At 40.0% G+C, this 22,593-nt stretch overlaps 1 protein-coding gene across 6 annotated transcripts in view; it reads right to left on the reverse strand.

Annotated features, from left to right (window-relative positions):
* Positions 1–22,593, reverse strand: part of AKAP13 (A-kinase anchoring protein 13) — a 246,255-nt gene that overhangs the window by 66,967 nt on the left and 156,695 nt on the right. For 4 of the 6 annotated variants that reach the window (XM_075858213.1, XM_075858210.1, XM_075858207.1 and 1 more), the window contains 8 exons: positions 13,518–13,596; positions 7,274–7,407; positions 4,153–4,499; positions 3,759–3,900; positions 3,063–3,397; positions 2,051–2,104; positions 1,502–1,564; positions 728–905 (listed from right to left, as the gene is read on the reverse strand). In XM_075858213.1, the coding sequence (XP_075714328.1) occupies positions 728–905; positions 1,502–1,564; positions 2,051–2,104; positions 3,063–3,397; positions 3,759–3,900; positions 4,153–4,499; positions 7,274–7,407; positions 13,518–13,596 (1,332 nt within the window). The remainder of the gene's footprint in view (positions 1–727; positions 906–1,501; positions 1,565–2,050; positions 2,105–3,062; positions 3,398–3,758; positions 3,901–4,152; positions 4,500–7,273; positions 7,408–13,517; positions 13,597–22,593) is intronic. The other 2 variants (XM_075858211.1, XM_075858212.1) reach the window with 2 other exon arrangements.

The following is a 22,593-nucleotide window of genomic DNA, read 5'->3' on the forward strand; positions in this document are numbered from 1 at the left end:
GAAACCCTGACTCCACTTGCATCTATCGGTCTGTTCCATGCTGTGAAGATTGAGAGTGGTGCCGACTTCCCTCTACTGTGCTTGATTTATTATACATGAGCCATTTATGAAGGAGTCTGAGGTGGTGTCGGACAGTGGTAAAACAGAGGTGTCTGAGTCGGAAGTTTGGCTTACCAACTTCACAGCCCTGATGACCTGGAACGGTTTATCATGGTTGACGCCGTGCCTCTGAGTGACATTGAAGGGAAGTCTTAAAGCTATGACATACGACGACATTCCAAAAATGTGCCATTGTAGAAACTGTTTGGGGAAGGCCCGTTCCGATTTCAGCCAAACAAGGAACCCAAGTACAAAACGAGGGTCTTGAAAAAATAGTTTGGCAAGAGTTGTGTAAAGAACATGGCTGGCCTGCACAAAGCCCCAACCTCATCCAATGCTGGATAAAGTGGAACACCGACTGCTAGACAGACAATACTGTGGAAGCTAAGTGCCCGACCACACTAATGCTTGCGAAGCTAAATGGAAAACTGATCCTGCAGCCATATTCCAAAATTGATAAGGCTTCCAGAAATGTAGAGACCGGTACACCAGCAAAAGGGGGACAACTCAATGTTCATGTCCATGGTTATGGAAAGGGATATTTAACAAGCACATACAAATAGGATATTCGAGTGTCCACATTTTTTGGGTCATATTGCAGAAGTACAAATACACCCACTTTACATACCGCATGATGAGTGGAAGTTCTGCCAGTCTTCTGATCTGACTCTTGTTCTTCTTCTGTCAAGGAAGTCAAGGACCCATGATCCTCTCCTTTGTACGGTGCTCCAGTCAGCTTTCTTGTGACAAAAGTGGAGTCATGAGTGGCAGTTGGGTTCTTTTCCGCAAGACCTTCCAAGCTGTAACTAAGCAAACAGAGAACAAATATATATAAAATGGACAGTCATTATGACAAGGAATGAAATCCAGAAAGCTGAAGCAGACAATAAACCGACCTACAGAAAATATACACTTGAAACATAGGACCTCTGCAGAACTTGAACAGAAGACATTTATATATACAAGAGGGTTAACAAAATATAATGTCTGTGAGTGGTCATCAAAGCAACAAACAAGTCACACAAAAAGCTATGCAAAGCAACTTATTATTTTTAATAAGCATATGGTCTGTCCCAGCCTGCAATATAAAGCACACACTCCAGCAAGCAGGACAGGCCAAAATAGCAGAATACGTTCACACATTTTGCTCTCGCAATACTGAAAACCAAAGAGCAATATATTAGCTATTTAAAATAAAAATAAATAAAAAAAGACAAGCACATAAATTAGAGGCGCCATTACGTGAGCTGCCCAGTTATATTTTGTAATGAACATCGGCTTCTCAGCATAAAATAGACAGACACATTACAGCAATTGTAAAGCAATAGCTTTTGCCCATAGCAAAGATAAAGCAGTTGGCACCCTCGCTAGTAGCTCCTTGAATCTAGCTGAAATACTATACCTTCTAACATTAAAGTCACCACCCATAGAAGTGAATTGTGCATCTGAGGGACACCAGCTAATACTGAGGAGAGCAACCATAAAGAGAGGGTGAAATGTAATAGTTAATAGAATATATAGGTCATGGTAACACAGGAAAAAAAGGTCTCCGTTGACAGTAAAGTAATAATTGGGCTAACTTAAGTTCGCTGCCCAAAAAATAAGCAACCTGGTATTGTATGCATCCAGAATAGAGAGCTCACAAGATTGACCTTCCGTGAGGTATTAAATTAAGAAATTATACTAATATATAGTCACATTCCTACATTAGATGGGTCATTTTATGTTAGGGCAGGTGACCTTGGCATCCACGAATTGTTGGGCAAATGGTTTCTGCAGCCAATAGGGTGCTTCCTGCTGCTTTAATGTGGAGAGCTAAAAATGACAATAAAAGAAATGTCTATAGCAGGTGATTTATCTAATTCTAGTGCCTGCCTTTGGTTAACATAGGGATGCATTACCAGTGTTAGTAGATGTGTACACATAATGAGATGGATTGTAATTTTGATACCTTCTTCTATGAGTAGCTGGCTTCTTTATAACATCCCCCAGAACTCGCAATGAACTGAAAATGAATCATTGAGATGGATCAGCATTGGTGAGAAGAGAATGGATGAAATTATGGGATAGGGGAAGGCAGATTGAAACAGAAATGAGGAAGACTTGCCGGTTGCCCCCATTCTGCACCCTTGTATATAGATACTAACACACTCTCACAGAAGTACAGCACTGTGCTACCCGGACAGCCTCCACCATCTACAAGTCATTAGGCCGGGGGTGGTATTGGTAGATCTGTGGACCTCATTGTTTACTTGACTAAGGCCAGCAACCAAAGAGCACACATCAGAACACTAAGCTTCTAGAGAAAACCTCGGATAAACAGACTCACCACAATATAATGCCAACATTACAGACATTCTGTATAACCCCATTACTTATTTGTACGACACTTATTACATATCAGGATCAGAGGTTCATCCATTCCTGAGTGACAACTAATTCTCCAAGAGTATTTTTTTTATGGAAAATGCAGAAATAGTGTCGGACAATGTGTTCATAAGCTGTTCCACTCTTTATATAACAGTCCATCAGCGCTGATATGCAGTAGTTGATTTTACACACACACCGATGGTAAGATATCAGGTATTTACCACATCTTTATGGTTTGTAATTACATAAGCTTTATAAAGATTGCACTGACTGCCGGTACTACATTTTCTGCTATTTATTTTAGGTAACCCGTACTTAACAATATCATAGCCATGCAGTCCGGAAAATAATTTCCAAAATCATTGCATTGGTACATGTTTTTTATGCTACATTGTAAAGCACAAATAACAATTGTGATGGAAATCCCAATTATGGTTATAAAAAAAAAGTAGAAATGATTCCTGCACAAGTTGATTGGTTTGCTGACAAAAAAAAATAAAAAATAAGAAATTTTTACTTGCACGGTAGTTGGACGTAGCGGTGACAGATCATAAGAAGCTGTACGCTTAAAGCGGACTGTGTGACGATCTTACCTTCTGCGGTTGATATCAGCATTATTGCTTTTATGCTTCCCCGGTTCCCAGCTGTGTCTTCTAAAAGGAGATAAAGATCGGATGGTGCTCTTGTGGCGTATGGCACGTGGAGACACTTCTGTAATCCTGTCCATCTCCTCTCCTTCATTCTCGGACACTCCAGTCTTATCATTTTCCCTCTCCTCCACAGGAGCAGTCACTGTGATACTTTCCTTTCTCTCAATTAACGTACGAGAAATAGAAACATCACTTCCACAGGAAGAGTTCCTTTCCAGAGAAGAAGTGTCCTTTGATCCAGAGCTGGCAGTGTTACATAACGGCTGCTCCTCTTGAAGCTGGAATAAGACCAGGTACAATAAATTATCTTCTCATTACACCTGTATAGTACATTGCCTGAAGTCAAAAACTATTAGGTCAAACAATAATCATTAGGTTAAAATTAAAGCCTACACTAAGTGTTAACAGACAGACAGATAGGAATGAATACATGTATCTGTCTAACGGGGAAATCATTCTGTTACAGCATTACGTAAAAAACATAAAAAAACATTTCACAAAAAAAACAAAAACATTAACATATAAAAAGACAATAATAATAATAATACAGTAAAAAATAAACAGCACTTCTTCAAATGAGGAGCTACTCAATGTACCCCATGTTGGCAATGTCTGCCAGTCCCCTGATCGTTCACTTACTCGTTCTTCTGTCAATGAAGTTAAAGATCCATAATTCTCTCCTTTGAAGGCCAATTCAGACAGCTTGGTAGGGCCAGAAGAGGACTCCTGAGTGGCCATTGGGTTCTTTGCCTCAATGCCAGTGAGGCCCTCCAAACTGTAACTGAAAAAAACCATAAAAATCAACATGATTATGAATTAAATATGTGAAGACGACATTACCAAAGAACAACATAGTACCTACTTATTTGTGGAACGCTGGATCCCATGTACTGCGCTAATGTACTAGATATGCCTCAGTCAATATACAGATTTCCTGGAAGCTGATCCCATATTTGACTCCAAATATACAACTTATGCACAGAACCACGACACGCTTGTGTGCGAGAGCTGTAAAATAGTAATGAAGTCTTACCTCCTGTGGCCGATTTCAGCATTATTGCCTTTGTGCTTCCTAGGCTCCCAGCTATGCCTCCTAGGAGGAGATCGAGAGCCACTTGTGCTCTTGGATTGAACAGTGTGTGGAGACACTTGTGTAATGTTGTTCATCTCCTCTCCTTCAATCTCGGACATTCCAGTCTTCGCAGTCTCCCTCATCTTTTCAGATGTAGCCATGGTACTACTGTCCAAGTCTTTGTGCTGTATCTCAGTTAAGGCACGGGAAATGGAAATATCACTTCCATGGGAAGAGCTCCTTTCTAGGGGTGTAGTGTCCTCTGAGCCGGAGCTGGCAGGATTGTTCATGAACTGTTCATCTTCAAGCTGGAAGAAGACAAGGTGCAAGTCATGATCCACTCTTACTACACGGTGTACAACCTGCAGATATGACTATGTTGAAATGAAATCACAGTTTCCCGAAAAGGAGATATTAAAAAATCTACAAACTTTTTCTCTCCAATTCCGAACTAAAAATATAATTTCGAGAAACAGTAACCATCTCGATTTTATCATCATTTCAATGAGAATTTCCTTTCGATACTGCAGTTTGCTTTCCTAGAACATAATTCCTTCTACAGGCATGACAACATGATTATAAATACTAATGGCAGCATTCAGGCACCAAGACAGAACTAATCTTCTGAGGAAGGCATGACCCCTATCAGCAGAGCTTATAAAAGAACAGAGGGTGATGGCGTGGGAGCAGAAAGTTACTTTCTCCCATAATTAGTGCCCTTAATTAACGCGAACGCCTAAAAGACCAGATCGAGGTGAATACAGAAATGGGAAGACACATTATTCCCTTGGTTGCTACATGGAGTATTAAATGGCTGGGGTGTGTGATTACTTTGTACTAGTTTTAATTCAATGATTTTTAATTTGTGTGAGGGTTTTTCTTTGTTTAGATTTGCAAATGTATTTGTTTTTTTACTTATTTTTAAATTTTAATGTATATTTATTTATTACTAGGGATAGCAGTAATAACATGATCTATGCAATCAGTGCATTCTTCTCCATACAGATTATACATAATAGTAGTGATCTAATGGCTACCATTCAGCTGGGTAAGTCGGACATCTAGAGCATGGACTTCCTTCGCAGAAGCATGTTAAATCTACCAACGGGAGACAGGAAGTGGCAGAACAGGATCCTATAGTTTGTGTATGTATTTCAGTAGATCCTACATTTTGCAACCAACAACCATGTGGAGGTTTCTGAACATTGGAAGAAATACTAATGCATATCAATTTAACCCCATCACATGTGTGAAGCCAGCATGTTCAAGTGGTGTAAAAAAACCACCAAAAAACCTGTACCTAGACATACTGGCAAATGCCGGGTGCAAGCTCCACAAAGCCTTCAACCCTGTGAACATACAGTCATGTATATGGAAGTGCTGTTTAGATTGACCAGGACGGGTTTGTACAGTGCAGTATGTAAAGTCTTACAAAGTGCTCTACTTCTCATCCGCTGTAATAAACAACAATACTCTCCATCCTGCAAAAGAACCGCAGCAACACAGAGCAGGAAGTGATCTCACCCTGTACTCATCCTCCTGTGACAAGCAATGCTGCAATCTCGACCTACAAGACAGACTCTGTATAATACAGTCATATAAAGAATGGCTACATTGATGTCTGCTGACATGAGATGATCGTGGTCACAGAACCAGGAGAGACTGGGCCTCACAACCATTACTTCAGGGAGTATGTGGATCTGGACATTTCCAGATGATATCACGATGTCTGGCTGTGGTCTGTGACAGAGGGAACTATTAGCAGTGAGATTTTTCTTACCTTGAAGTTATTAGTCTATTACTCTTCTTATGCCTCATCAACCTTACTGCATTTCTCACTTTCTTCTCTTTTTTTCTAATTAGTCACATATAAATGTTTCAGGTCATCAAACTAAATTTTAACCCCTTAAGTACTATGCCTATTTTGGCGTAAAAGACTGCAGAACTATTTATGGTTTTTTATTTTTCCAATGACAAAGCCGTATGACGCCTTTTTTTTGTGAGACGTTGTAATTTTCCATGGCACCACTTTGAGGTACATATAACTTATTGATTAACTTTTATTTACACTTTCTGGGGGATAAAGAAAAAAGCAAAACTGCCATTGTTTTATGCGTTTTAAATTTACACCGTTCATAGTGTATATGGGTCGGTACGATTAAGGCAATGCTAAATAACGCGAAACGGCCGTAGTCTTGTGCTCCACATCCATACTGCTTTTGTTTGCCTGCCGCAACATTAAATGAAAACTCCACTGAATGGTGAGTCCCGTGGATCTTTCCTACTTTTTACTATTATATACCGGCGCTTGTCTAATCACACCACTGAGCACCACCTGTTGTGGATTCAATCCAACCCGTTTACACCCATGTGGTCGTCTGATTATTGAGACTTGGAATGCTCCAAGAGCCAAATAGTGCCAATGTTTTTCTCACTTTGAATATTTGCTAAATATCTAAAGGTTTTATTACGTTTCACTACTTGTGCACAATAAACACACTTTATTCTTCAAATTATTGGCTTTTGCATTGCCGCATTCCAAGAGCCATAACTTTTTAAGTTTTACCCGTCAATGTAGCAATATGTGGGGCTTGTTTTTTATGTGATGAGATGTACTTTTTATTGGTACCATTTTAGGGTACATCAGACTTATTGATAAACTTTTTTTGTGAAGGGGGAGTAGAAAAAGCCCTCAAAAACATATTTATTTATTTTTTTAATACGAAGTTCATCCTGTGGTTTAAATAATGTGTTCAATTTATTACCTTTGGCATGGTCTAATAAGCATACAGCAATGAAAAAACGTTACTCTTATCTACATTGCAGCGCCGATCTGCTGCAATAGGAGATCGGGGTTTGAAAATCTGGTGACAGAGCCTCTTTAAGAACAGCATTTTGAGTTTACTAGGGTTATCATTGTCTATTAGTTGTCTAGTAGTTTGATGATTTGAAACATTCAAGTGTGACAAATTTGCAAAAATAGAAAGCATTTTGAAAAAATTCACAGCACTTTTTTATGCCATCGAGAGCTCATCACTAGGATTCTTACCCTTCTGACAAACATTTCATTTACAGAACTCACCTTTATGAAGATCATTTCACCCTGCACCTCGGGGGATATATAGTTCAAGTCAGAGGCACTTGCCAGACCCATTTTCAGTGTATGTGGAGATGAATGTTCTGCATTAAGTGTGTCCACCAAAAACTGGTTACATTCTAAGTTATCACAAGGAAAAGAAAAACACAAAAACATGGGATTACTGCTTCTACTAATGACTGTTTTTTTTTTTTTGTGTGACGCCTTCAACTAGTCACTTATTCATGGCTTATAAAATCCTTTTATTGAACACCAAAGCCTCATATGGAGACTGTTAACCGTAAAATAAAACAGGCCTGCACTCACTGATTGACCCATACTATCTCCCTCCCTGCAAAAAAAGAAAAAAATAGAATACATGCCATACATTATAAAGGAGCATCCCAGGGCCACGTAGATGCATCCACGGCATAACATAGTAAAAAGCTGAGGCCACAAAGTCTTGGTGGGCCAATCAGAAAGCAAGTTAGCATACCAATTAGTGGCACACACACACATATATATATATATATATATATATATATATAAAAATAGAGAGCAGCAGCACTCACAGCGGATAATTGTATGGGCTCCCGGCAAGTAGTCCCGATCCCTGGACTACAATTGAAAAGATAATGCAGCACTCCGGTAGACGAAAAAAAATAGTGTTTTTATTCAGTCAACATAATTGCGACGTTTCAGTCCAACAATAGGACCTTTCTCGAGCATGGTGATACACAAGATCATAGTGGTTTATATAGCAGGTGTCAGATTTACATAATTCAGCTCATTAGAATATAATTAAAATGCATCATACAGAATATAATCATCAAAACGTGATTTACGGTATCAAGTATAAAAAAAATATACAAAAAGTGAAAGTGCCTATAAAGTACATGACAAACAAACATACATATAAAAATCCAGTACAAAAATTACTTGATTAATGCATTATCAAAAATTCCACAGCAGTGTCGGGGTTGGAACTGCAGGACCACTCCCCAATCAGAACTTCAGGACTTCATCCAAAACCAACTGCATCAGGTTGCAATTATAATTCATCATGAGACGATTCACACCACGATCCAGGTTTCCAATGCTCATGAGTCCGGCATTGAGACTGGAAGTATCGCGTTGCCATGCAACAGGAGGCTTCAGGAGTGTGATGATGGGCTAGATTTTCCTGCGCATGCCACCACCAACACGGCATCCTCCGTTGTCTGGCAACCAGTTCAGACAACCAACGGGACACAGCCTTACATCGCTTGAGCCATGGATGGGTTCTGGTCTATATGGGGAATTAGTTATGAGAGGTTTCGTTCAGCCTTCATACAGGATAATTTGTGTTGAGATATAGATTCTTATATATGTATATGTCAATTTCTGCATTATTTTTGTAGTATTGAGCCGCTGCATAGCTGGCACCTGCAGGTCCGTTACTCGCTCTGAGGTTTTAGTGTGACATCCCATGTGCATGAAAGTAAGACGGGTTATGTCCACTAAACCTGGATGTAGGATCCTTTTGACCACCTAAGTGTGGCCATGGATATTTATATACGTGTGGACCATAATAATTTTTATCCGATGGTCTATTAGACATTTGATGTTACTTTAAAGTCACTTAAGGGTGAAAAGATCTCCTCTAGTTACCGCCATGAGCTTATATAATGGTGGGTTAAATGTCCCTTGTTCCCCGCTAGAACTACCCAAGACAATATAGCAGTGTTCGTTTTATTTTTATCCATATCACTGAGGCTGAGTCCCGTTGGTTGTCTGAACTGGTTGCCAGCTATGCAGCGGCTCAATACTGCAAAAATAATGCAGAAATTGACATATACATATATAAGAATCTATATCTCAACACTAATTATCCTGTATGAAGGCTGAACGAAACCTCTCATAACTAATTCCCCATATAGACCAGAACCCATCCATGGCTCAAGCGATGTAAGGCTGTGTCCCGTTGGTTGTCTGAACTGGTTGCCAGACAATGGAGGACGTTGTGTTGGTGGTGACATGCGCAGGAGAATCTAGCCTATCATCGCGCTCCTGAAGCCTCCTGTCGCATGGCAACGCGATACTTCCAGTCTCAATGCCGGACTCATGAGCATTGGAAACCTGGATCGTGGTGTGAATCGTCTCATGATCAATTATAATTGCAACCGGATGCAGTTGGTTTTGGATGAAGTCCTGAAGTTCTGATTGGGGAGTGGTCCTGCAGTTCCAACCCGACACTGCTGTGGAATTTTTGCTAATGCATTAATCATGTCATTTTTTTATATGTATGTTTGTTTGTCATGTACTTTAAAGGCACTTTCACTTTTTGTATATGTTTTTTTATACTTCTTGATACCGTAAATCACGTTTTGATTATATTCTGTATGATGCATTTTAATTATATTATAATGAGATCAATTATGTAAATCTGACACCTGCTATATAAACCACTATGATCTTGTGTATCACCATGCTCGAGAAAGGTCCTATTGTTGGACTGAAACGTCGCAATTATGTTGACTGAATAAAACCACTATTCTTTTCGTCTACCGGAGTGCTGCAAGTTTTTTTCAATTATATATACATACATATATTATATACATGTACGCACGCACGCACGCACATTTACAGTGTGTTTAACTTTAATTCACTTTGAGTTTGGTGATTTTTGTCAAAAAACCTAATCAAGTTGACTATGAATGGTCTCAAATGAAACATTCAGCTCTGCTACATCTATACCTACACGCAGATACTGTATACACTTTATTTTACCAGATGCACATTCACAGATGGACAGAGTACACATCATCTTGGTAAAATGCCCCTAAATAATCTGTTAGTTGACACTCCTGTGGAAAATTCACATGAAAGATCCAGAATAGTCATGCTAATAATGAGCCATACAGTAAATGAAAGCAGTCACAAGGCGGGAGAAGGAGCGGATTTGCCACAAAACTAACTGAGAATTTTAAATACACTCAACAATAACAAACGCTTAGTACACAAGAGAAAATATATATACTAAACACAAAAGTTGAAGTGCACAACAAAGTACAGTAATTTATCAGCAAAACATAAGCCAGTTGACTCAAAAACAAAACATTTCTACAAGTCAAGTAAAAAAGCAATGCATTGTGGAAGATCGAAAGTCAGAGGTTTGCTGTTGGACATGTGACACCATGTTGGTGCCTTACATTAGACGTAGCACTTTTAACCCCTTCCCGCCGCAGCACTTTTTCAGATTTTCATTTTAGTTTTTTTCCTCCCCACCTTCCAAAAGCCATAACTTCTTTATTTTTCCATCAATATAGTCCTATGAGGGCTTGATTTTTGCGGGACGAGTTGTAGTTTTTCGTAGCACCATTTATTTTGCCATATAATGTACTAGGAAACAGGGGAAAACATATTTGTGGGGTAGAAAATGAAAAAAACAGCGATTCCTCCATGTTTTTTTGCGCGCCGTTTTTACGGAATTCACTGTGCAATTAAAACAACATGTAGACTTTATTCTGTGGGTCAATACGATTACGGCGATACCAAATATATGTATATCGTTTTTTCTATATTTTACTACTTTTACAAGTAAAAACCTAAGTGTAAAAAAGAAAACTTATTTTGTGTCGCCAAATTCTGGGAGCCATAACTTTTTTATTTTTCCGTCGATTAAGTGTATGAGGGATTATTGTTTGCAGCAATAACAGCATTAAGTCTGTTGGGGTAAGTTTCTACCAGTTTGGGAGTGAGTTACATCCAATATTTCTGGCAGACTTGCTCCAGGTTATTCAGGTTGGTTGGTTGGATACTTGTGGTTTGCAAATCTCCAGTAATATTGCACATTCGTGATTGGATTGAGACTTTGATGGTAATTATAGAACATTAACCTTTTTGTTATTGTTTTTTGAAGTCTAAAGCAGGCCGTCTTGCAAACTTTGGAATTACCTGGATTTCTGCATTGAAAACGAATAAAGTGTGGTCTGATTGTTAGGCCACCTTACACCGAAGTATTGCCTTCCGTGAGAGGTATATGTCAAGAGGACTCCCGACATATACCTCAGATGAAAGGCTGAAACCTATCTCACTGTATAGGCATGCAGTAGGATATGTCTCTCGAACAGCCCCGAACCCCTCTATCTCCCAGGCAGAGCGCTACCTGATGCTCTGCCTGGCGACTCTGGCTCTAGGAAAAGTCCCAACTCCAATGTCCATATATGGACAGAGATGTCAGGAACTTTCCTAGGGCCGGAGTCCCCATGCAGGGTGCTTCCTGATGCTTCCTCTGCCCGGGGACACCGGCTTTAAGGGAAGCTGGTGCTGCTTGTGGCCCTGTGCATGAAGTTTTAGTGACCTAACTGTCCATATATAGACCATTACGTCACTGAAGCTTCCCGAAATATACAGTTAACATATATATGTGACTGATGCCATACTGTAGCATCCGTTACTCATAGCATACCTTGTTTAAGAAAAAAAACATACGGCACAGTATAGATTTTCCTTTTTCTTTTGTGGAATTTGTAGCATGGAATAGCGGTTATTCCAAACACAAATCATCTTTTTCAACCATTTTTTAGTTTATTTACAGGTGTGCTTTAGGTCATTGTCTTTTTTTCCTCTTGTTTAGTATTGTCTTGATGCATCACCCAATATCACTTCTGCTTGAGGTCATGCACTGCTGCCCACATTCTCCTGTAAAATGTTTTGATTCACCTTTGAATTCATTGTTACCTCAATGATCATAAAGTGACCAGGCCCTAAGGCAGTGAAGCACCCCCAAACATGATGCTACCTCTCCCATGCTTCACTGTTGGAATAAGGTTTTGTTTGGTGTTGGTGTGGAGTGTACCTTTTCTTCCAAACACAGAATTTTGCAGACGTATAAAAGGTACCACTTTTGTCTCATCTGTCCCAAGAACATTTTCCCACCAGCATTGTGGAACATTCAGGTGGTCTCGGGAAAACAGGAGAATGGCTGCAATGTTTGTTTTTTTTGGACAGCAGCGGATTCCTTTGTTGTGTCTTTCCATGAACACCATTCTTGTTCCGTGTTTTTTTTTGTTTTTTTTTTAATGGACACATGAACAGTGAATTTTGCAGTTTGAAGAGTCTTCAGTAGGTCTTTTGCTGTTACCCTTAGGTTCTCTCTCACCTTTTAGGATTGCTTGTTGTGCTCTTGGAGTAAATTTAACAAGCTGCCCACTCCTAGTGAAGAGTAGCATCAGTCCATTGTCTAACTGTTTATTGATGTACACCCAAGTCTTCAGAAATGCTTTTGCTGCCTTTTCCAGCTTTACGTGTCTCTGTAACAGGTCGCCTAAGTTGTTTGCCTCGAGAAATGGTTCAAACTAACCAATCTTTCCTGAAAAGAACAAACTTGTTCGTAACTAGGCTGTGTGTGCCTTTATTTAACGAACAAAGCACCTGTGAAACCCACACTTCCAATCTCCTTAATTTAAACACCTTTTGCTAATTAGCTCTTAAAGAAGTCATTAGCACAAAGGTTCACTTACTTTTTCTCCCTGCACTGTGCAGTTTTACTCAAGGTGCTCAATAAAGGACATGAACAATGCAATGGTTTGTGTTACTATTTTAGTTAGATTGTAATTGTGTATAATTGTAACTTCGATAATAAATCAGACCACGTTTTATTAGAAATCAATGGAGAAATACAGGTCGTTATAAAGGGTTCATTTACATATTCTTGCAACTGTATCCCCCTATTCTTCGCACCATTCATCTATATAGCCTTATCCCACAATTTAGCTGGGTCACTCAAGTTTTGACAAACTTCAGACATACTTTAAGGTGTTCTTTCTTCAGTAATATCTTCTCTCTAGCCAACCTCTCATACAAAACTCCTGATATAGCTGGCTAGCAAATCTTCACTCCAGCCTCAGCGACTGAATGCTGTAACTCCTTCAAAGCGAATGTCAGCTTCTCTCACAAGTCTCCTTTTTGAGAAGACGCTGAGTTTTGAGGGATGGCTTTGCCTAGACAGTGCCTGGGTGATATACTGCAGCTTTAATCTACTCAAATGATCCAACAGTGCTTGCTGGGATATCTAAACATCTTGTGCAGGTCTACAACTTAATCTCTAATTTCATAGGGTCAAAATGTTAGAGCTGTAATTTTTGTGTAAATTTGGAAGCAGCATTCTTACATTTAGAATATAATTAAAGAAAAAAAATCTGCTAACAAAGAATGGAGTTATAAGTTTAAAAAATTTACTTTAATGTCATGTAAAGGATTAATTTACCTTTGGTGTCATTAGTCTGCTTTGATTCAAGAACTGGATGTGGACATGGGGTTAAGGAACAGCAGTTTTCCCTATTAATCTAAGAAAAAAAAGAAAAAGGTAAAGAAACATCAAAGGAACTTAAATAGAAACAAAAAATGAATATTACACATACATTATGTATGTATTCACAAAAAGTGAAATTATTTTAAATCCAGAAGTCAATACTAATAATTCGGCACTTGTTTTCAACAAAATAATCTGAAATTTCACAAACTCAAAAGCAGAAGACTGAGCGGAGATAACCAATTCACAAAATTAAATACAAAGTGATAGCAGTAGAATTTGTTTTAATATTTTATTTTGGGCTGTACATATAGTATATACATGTCTTGCATGTATTTATATCTAGCACATATATATTTACAATATAGTTTTAAACATATTATATACTATTAAAACACACTCATTCATCTTCTGACATGTCATTATCACCAGGCTAGGCTAACAACACTCCCATTCACAACAATGTGATTGTAATGTACATAACCAATACAGACCAATCCATTATCATGAAAGTGTCAACAAAATTGCTCCATATAGTGTGTTGTCCTTTCGTCTACCAATCAGTGAGGGTCCCATGAAATGTCATAAGATAAGGCCTCATGCACACGACCGTATTTTTTCCCACCCGTAAATACTGGCGTAAATACGGGTCCGGTGTCACACGTATTCGACCCGTTTTGCACCAGTATTTACGAACCCGTGCCCGTAAATATGGGTCCGGTGTCACCCGTATTCCACCCGTATTTACAGGCACGTTTTTGGCGGCAAAATAGCACTGCACTAATCGGCAGCCCCTTCTCTCTATCAGTGCAGGATAGAGAGAAGGGACAGCCCTTTCTGTAATAAAAGTTAAAGAAATTCATACTTACCCGGCCGTTGTCTTGGTGACGCGTCCCTCTCTTCACATCCAGCCCGACATCCCTGGATGACGCGGCAGTCCATGTGACCGCTGCAGCCTGTGATTGACCTGTGATTGGCTGCAGCGGTCACATGGCCTGAAAAGTCATCCAGGATGTCGGGCCGGATGTCGAGAGGGACGCGTCACCAAGGCAACGGGCGGGAGACCGGACTGGAGGAAGCAGGAAGTTCTCGGTAAGTATGAAAGTCATTTTTATTTTTTACAGGTTTATTCTGATCGGTAGTCACTGTCCAGGGTGCTGAAAGAGTTACTGCCGATCAGTTAACTCTTTCAGCTCCCTGGACAGTGACTATTTACTGACGTCGCTTAGCAACGCTGCCGTAATGACGGGTGCACACATGTAGCCACCCGTCATTACGAGAGCTCCATAGACTTCTATGGACTGTCCGTGCCGTTATTACGGCCTGAAATAGGACATGTTCTATCTTTTTCAACGGCACGGGCACCTTCCCGTGAGAAAACGGGAAGGCACCCGTCGCCAATAGAAGTCTATGAGCCCGTTATTACGGGTCGTAATTACGACCCGTAATAACGGGAGTTTTTACGGTCGTGTGCATGAGGCCTTAATAAAGGTGAACATGCACTATAAAAGGGGTGGTCTAAGGCTATATTAGGACGAGAAGACCGGTTTTAAGTAAAAAAAAACGTGTGCATTGAATTATGCATCAGTGTGCTTTGCGTGTGGCATGTGTTTTTCACGCACCCGCAAGCACTTTTTTCAATGTAACTGATGCGTGAAACACGGACAGCACATGGATGTGCATCTGTGTGTTGTCCGTGGTTTTCACGCACCCATTGACTAAAATGGGCGGCTAGGTGCGTGAAAACGCACCAATATAGGACATGCAGTGAGTTTCACGCAACGGACACTCGCTGCATGAAAACTCACGCGTGTGAAATCAATGGGAACGTGTTGTTTTAACACACAGCACATGGACCAGATTCACGCTCATGTGAATGAGCCCTTAGAATTAACTTTTATACAAGTGAACACCCAGCTACCGGAATCCCTCCCCATTCCGCATCCAGTGTCTATCATTTATGCACAGAACACTTACAAGTGTCAAAAAGAGTCACCGTTTAAGGCACATTAAGACCAGGATCACATACAAAACAGTTTTGATTACATTTTTGGCTCAGTTTTTTTTATCCAAACACGAGTAAACACAAAAGAAAGGAGATGAATAATGCTTTCCTTTAAAGCTTTCCTTCCTTTTGGATCCACTTCTGGCTATGGCTCATAAAACGGAGCCAAAAATTGCATCAAAACGGTGTGTGTGCATGAGATTCTGGCCTAAGGGTATGTCTACATGGCCTATTTTCAGCTATTTTTCAGGCCGTAAACTCCCCGAAAAACGGCTACACATACGGAGGCTGAACGCCTCCAAACATCGGCCCATTGATTTCAATGAGAAAAACGGTGTTCCGTTCCGACAGGGGGCGTTTTTTGTTTATTTATGCGACCGTTTGAAAAAACGCTGTGTAAAAAGAAGTGCGTGTCACTTTTTGAGCCGTTTTTCATTGGGTCAATAGAAAAACAGCTCCAAACACGGACGTAAAAAACGCATCAAAAAACGCTTGATGCTTAAAAAAAACTGATGAAATTCAGAGCCCTTTTTCCCTTGAAAACAGATCCATATTTTACAGTCGTTTTTTGTTTAGCGTGTGAACATACCCTAAGGGTTCCTTTTTCCCGGAGATCTCCAGAACAGGGAACTAAAAAAACACCTATGGGAATGGAGTTAATATGCAACATTCCAGGCACAATTAAATTTTCAGTATTTCCCAGCGACGTACATTTAGCGTGTACACCAGGAAAAGTTCCGGCGTACACACTAAACAGGTCTAAAGTGTTGAATTAGCCTGACGAAGGCAAAAGAGTGACCTGCAAAAAAAATATGAATGGTGTAAAAGACTACGCTTTCCATACAACGGGATCCTGCCAGTAATTAAAAAAAGTATACCACACATTGTGAGTGTGATGGATATCACTGTATGGCAATCCATTTAACCAGTTAGTGACCGCCAATACGCCTTTTCACATCGGCCACTAACGGGCTTTATTCTGATGCATACGCCTTTTACGGCACTGCATCAGGATAAATAAACAGAGCAGGGAGCTGTCAAATCTCCCTGCTCTCAGCTGCCAGAGGTAGCTGAGGGCTGGGGGCATCCCTGCTTGAACGTGTGAGATCGATATAAGTATCGATCTCACCCGTTTAACCCTTGAGATGCGGTGCTCAATAGCGTGCACCGCATCTGAATGGTTTTGGAGAGAGGGAGGGAGCTGCCTCTCTACCCCACCGATACCCGGCAAAAAGATCGCTGAGTGTCTGTGTCTCCGATGGCAGCCGGGGGCCTAATAAAGAACCCCAGGTCTGCCTGTAGTGAATGCCTGCTAGGTTGTGCCGGAGGCATGACCTAGCAGATGCCTGTCCGTCTTAAACGGACAGGCAGTAATACACTGCAATACAAAAGTATTGCAGTGTATTATAATAGCGATTGGATGATTGCATATTAAAGTCCCCTAGTGGGACTAGTATAAAAGTAAAAAAAAAGTTTAATAAATGTTAATTTAAAAAAAATAAAAAAAAGTGAAAAAACAAAAATGAAAAACCCACATTTTCCTATTAAAAAACCAAAATAAAGATAAAAAGTCACGCATATTTGGTATCGCTGCGTCCGTAACGACCCCGACTATAAACCTATTACATTATTTAACCTGCATGGTGAACGCCGTAAGAAATAGAATAAACGACTATGGAAAAATTTCCTAACTTTAAAAAAATGCGATAAAAAGTGATCAAAAAGTCACACCTACTCCAAAATGGTACCAATAAAAACGACAAGTCTTCCCGCAAACAAAAAGCCCTCATACAACTGCATCAGCGGAACAATAAAAAAGTTATGGCTCTTCAAATATGGACACACAAAAACATATAATTTTGAAAAAAAAAGCGTTTTTACTGTGTAAAAGTAGTAAAAACATACCAAATTTGTATAGATTTTGTATCGTTGCAATCGTAACAACCCGCTGAATAAAGTTAGTGTTTTTTATACCACACGGTAAATGGCGTAGATTTAGGACGCGAAAAAGAGTGGAGAAATTTCTTCTTTTTTTTTATATTCCCCCCCAAAGTTAATAAGAGTTAACCAATATATATGTACCTCAAAATGGTGCCATTAAAAAATAGAACTTGTCCCGCAAAAAACAAGACCTCATACAGATATGTAGACGCAAAATTAAAAAAAAGTTATAGCTCTTGGAATGCGACGATGGAAAGACGTAAAAAATGGCTTGGTCATTAAGGTTTAAAATAGGCTGGTCATTAAGGGGTTAATGTACATGGGTGATGGATGCCACTGTTAAACAGAGGCTGTGACGTATGCCTAACGTATACGTCAGGAACTCTTTTCGGCATATATGCTAAACGTATGGCCAAAAACGTGATGTGGATGGAACCTACTGGTCACATCTTTGCACAGTGTGTGTCTGGAATATAGGAATATATAAACAAAACGTAAAGGAAAGATTTATATAATTACTACATTTTGCTGAGAAGGTTTCCTTACTACATCATTTGCTTATATTTCCATCAAGAAAGCATGACCTCAATAAGAGAACAACAAAGGGTTAAGGCCCACTAAAGAGAATCAGAAAGCACTTTCTAAACATCCCAGCATTGAGGGACCGAATAGCGACTTATTCCGAAATGCCACAGATATGACTGCGAGTTTCCTATACTTCCAGCATATGGTTTATTTGACAGGCAGGCAGGCAGCCAGCACAGCCCTATATGTACTGTGCCAGTAACACTGCCAGGCTCCCAAAAAAAATGTTATGAGTGGAACATTCCCAGACTGCATTGATTGTCTTTTGATTGGCTAAATTTAGATGAGCAATGAATTATTATTTCTTCAGAAAACGTTGTTATTCATATTGTAAAAAAATAAAAATAAAATAAGCTGTATAGTACCTAGTTGAATAGATCACATGTAAATACTACCAGCGACTTTAAGAACACAATCATTAATAATAATCGTTTGCATATATTATAGTATATGGTGCTAAAATACATACAATTGATCAAAGTCCATTCAATATTTATGAGACCATATAAAAATGTTGGATATTCCAACATATTTTACCCGGAGTAAAAAAAAAAAGTTATTGTTGAATATCAGATTGATCATCCATTTGAAAAAAAACTTAAGTCTATGGTCAAATTTAGGCTTCTAGGCATCGATGGCAAGTGATAAGTTGGCAATGCAAACAACAACAACTAGACAAAAGATGTAACAAATTATACTAAGAAAAATATATCTGAAATAGGCAAAGCAACAAAGTATTCACACCCGCCATTACCTTTAAAAGCACCACATCGGAGCGGTCAACACGGTCAATTTTGGAAATGTTGCACAGGCTGTATCGTCTTTTATGCCGCTCGTACATTTTCCTTGTTGTGTAGAAAAACCAGTGAGGAGAAATGTAGCCACACGGTCCTGCTACGACCACTGCACCAGCCCTCCCTCCGCCTGAACCAAGAATCACAACATCACCGGTTTCCTTGACAGGAAAAACCCTTCCAAGACAGATATGGAACGAACATTTCCCCACCGAGATTAAAAGCAATAATTGCACAAAGTGCACAAAGTTTGATCGTGTAAATAAACTACAGCTGCCCTGCAGAATGCCACCTCCGAGGTGCGAGAATGCAAACAAACTTTGTATGTCCAGTAAAGCCAAGAGCCAGGACAAAACGCAAGTTATTGTCTAGACAGGACTTCAGCATCTCATTCACAGGCACACAAAAATGAAGACGAAAATCCAGTAAAGTCTCTCTCACAGAGGGCGAGATCTGTTTTAGAAGTGAAATCCGAGACGCTGCTGTAGAAGCCTTCAAAAACCCTTCTCCATATTCCGCCTGAGGAGAACCTTTTTTTTTCAAATGTCTGTTATTTCCAGTCAAATTTCATAGGAGGAAAAGAAAAGCCACTCCTTTAAGAACGTCATCATTTGCCTTTTCCACTCTGCCCTGGCAATTCATCAATGCTTGACTCATATTCCCACAACATAAAGACGTTCGATCCGATCACTTATGGGCACTGTGAAAAAGGGAGCCTTTGAACACAGCTGCAGGGCACAGCTGTGTGCGCGCCAGTTTTACCCACAGTATCTCTAGCACAAAAAGAAAAGTAACAAAAGTAGTGTTTTTCAAATATTATTGCGACCGCTCAAGTCTCGGAGCAGAAGACGTATGCGAAGTGGAGACTATGATTCATGCAGAAGAAAGAGGAAATCAACAGATTTTCTTGGAAGATGAAAGAAGAAGTGCATGAGACTTGTTCTGGATAGAGTCTGAAACTCGGGCCCAAATGCATTTCTCTCAGACCTTTTCGTGACAGGACTCTGCAAGCCTGACTAATTTGCTTCTGTCAATGTCCTCATTCACATCAGCTGGGGCCCATGAAGTGACCCTGCCACATGGTTTCCTGTATTCCAACTGTTCCACCCTTTCCTCCCCTCCCTGCAGCATCACACTTCTCGTATCCCTCCCATGGGAGAAGGAGCTTTCCATAGAGCTTTTATCCACACTGTTCTCGCTTATAAACGGAGACCTTGGAATGGAAAGAGGAGGGGGATGCGGACTAGTACACACAGGTTTCTCAAGAGTAGGACATTTATGGGCAGTCACTTAACACTTTCTTCCCACCACATCGAAGTGGAACATCTACTATTTAATGACCTTAGAAGAACGGCTCATCACTGCCATAGACATTAGCCTGAATTTATCAAAATTGACGGGATTTTGGCGAATGCCTACGTTAAAGCTGGGCATATTTATTAACATATGGTGCGACAAATGTCTGACTGCCTGTATCCTCTTTTATAAATCTGTCACAACATACATCATTGCCATTAACTTTCACACTGCCCAAAATTATGCCACTTTTTCTACACCAGTCTGTGTGGAGTAGAGATCACACTTTTTTCCACATTTGTGCCTTTTTTTTCTTAAACAACGCATTGTGATCTGGCCAAGCAGTAAGCCACATCCACGTTGATTTTCACTTTTACAAACTGATGTACAGATGAACATATGTGTTCAAATTCTGGCACATGTGGTTAATAAATATGTCACCCTGCACATAAGACACTATGCAGCAAAAAAAAGGCACATCTACATCGATAAATGTGAGAAAATGTGTTTTGTCTGACCATGCCGCCATTTCTGTAAGGCCTAATTCACACCCTGTTAGTTTTTAACGTCCATCAGAGGACTCACGATGTATACCACTGTATAGGTGATGCCAGAATCTCCTGCCAAAGCATCAGAAGTACTCTGGTTGGAAACTTCAGGCATAACCGCCATGGCAGCCCTTTATCCCCCACGACTGCATGATTTTTAAAACATCCCGAGTCTCCGGCTGCTTTTAAAGCTGCTGCTATCTCTGCCCGAGCAAACTATGTCACTGGATCTTCCTTGGGGTAGCCCAGTGAGGTAACTGGCCAATTGTGTCACTGGGGCAACCCCATAGAAACGCCGATGATGTCAATTCCCCAGGCAGAGGTAGCAGCCAGGGACCCCAGCTGTAAAGGTCTCACGGTCACAAGGTAAAGGGAAGCTCCAGCGATAAAAGGTCCATATGTGGACAGCTACGCCACTGGAACATTCTGACGCATACATTTAACGGAGGCCTGTGACTGATGCCATACAGCGTTGTATACTTTTTTCCGGGATACAGTTGGATGAAAAAGCGTAGTGTACTGCATTATTCCATCCTAAAAAAAGGTAGAATGTACCAGAGTACCAGCCCGACTGAGGTAAAAGCCCACTCTTTTGGCCTCTGTCTGGCTAATGGAGCCGTACAAACACCTTTAGAGTGTATGTCGGGAGCTTTCCCAATATACACGCTAAACGCAGTGAAAAAACGAAGTGTACGAAGCCTAATACGCATAGGTGTTTAAATTATATGTTCTATTACGCTTTCTTCTCTTTTCAGAAAGGGTCTTCAACTCAATTTGAGTGCAGATCTATTCTAATCAAAGCAGAAGTGGAAGGTTATAAAAACTCTTGATGGCTTTTTTATGACATGTATGTGTTTGGGCATAATAAACATTTTTCTAACAGTTTTATGAAACATTTTAAATCATTTTAGCGCTGCAGCTTCTATGTATCCACTATACATAGATGCTGCATAACGCCGCTGTAAGACGATTCGGTCGGTCAGAAAATGGGTTTTCTAAACCAGACAACTTCTTTAAGAGCCATAACAATAGCCCATACTGAGGTCACTAACCTTTTTCTGTCAGAGCGGCTTAGGTTCACGATTTGTTAACTGGGCGGTGGTGACCGCCTGGTTGTCAATTTGTTCATAAATTAGCATATCAGCCGCCAACATGAATGGACTGAATGCAGTAGGAACGGAGCGATCTACAAACACAAAATAAATGCCATGGAAATCGTGGGAAGGATGCAATGCAGGAATGTGAGCAGATTAATATTTCTGGGGACATGACAAGTCCCCTTGCTTCACACACTTTTTTTTTTTTTTATCCTTTATCTACTTTTACTGTGTGAATGAATATGCACACAAGATGTGACCACTTCAGTAGAAATAAGCCACGCTGGACACCAATCATATTAACAGACAGACGATTTGGCTGGGAAGTTCCCCCACATTTTAAGTCATAGTAGAACTCCGCTGAGTTTCAAACATCTCTCCAGCGTTTACAGACATATGACCTTCTCCTGCTATGACGCATTACTCTTTTTTTTTTTCCTACTACAAAATTTAATCTAAACTACAAAATAATTTGGCAATGAAAGACCCAAGTACAGTATTTTGCCTTGGTAATTCAGCTGGTTGCCTTACGAAAGGAAGTCGATAAGCAGTACGCAATGAGGTCAGGCAACTTTAATATATGTTTGAAAGCTGCCCACGAAGGCAATGATGAAGTTATTTTGCTGTCACTTACATAAACGGTCAATATAAGGTGGTCTTTAACTGGGCAATATAGAGGAATGGATTTTGACGAAGGTTTAACTATCCACTGCTTAAATAAATAGTCTGGTGCCATCAGTGGGCGACACCACTTAAAAAGAACCC

Source organism: Rhinoderma darwinii, chromosome 3 (assembly GCF_050947455.1).
Source record: "Rhinoderma darwinii isolate aRhiDar2 chromosome 3, aRhiDar2.hap1, whole genome shotgun sequence".
NCBI classification, from domain to species: domain Eukaryota; kingdom Metazoa; phylum Chordata; class Amphibia; order Anura; family Rhinodermatidae; genus Rhinoderma; species Rhinoderma darwinii.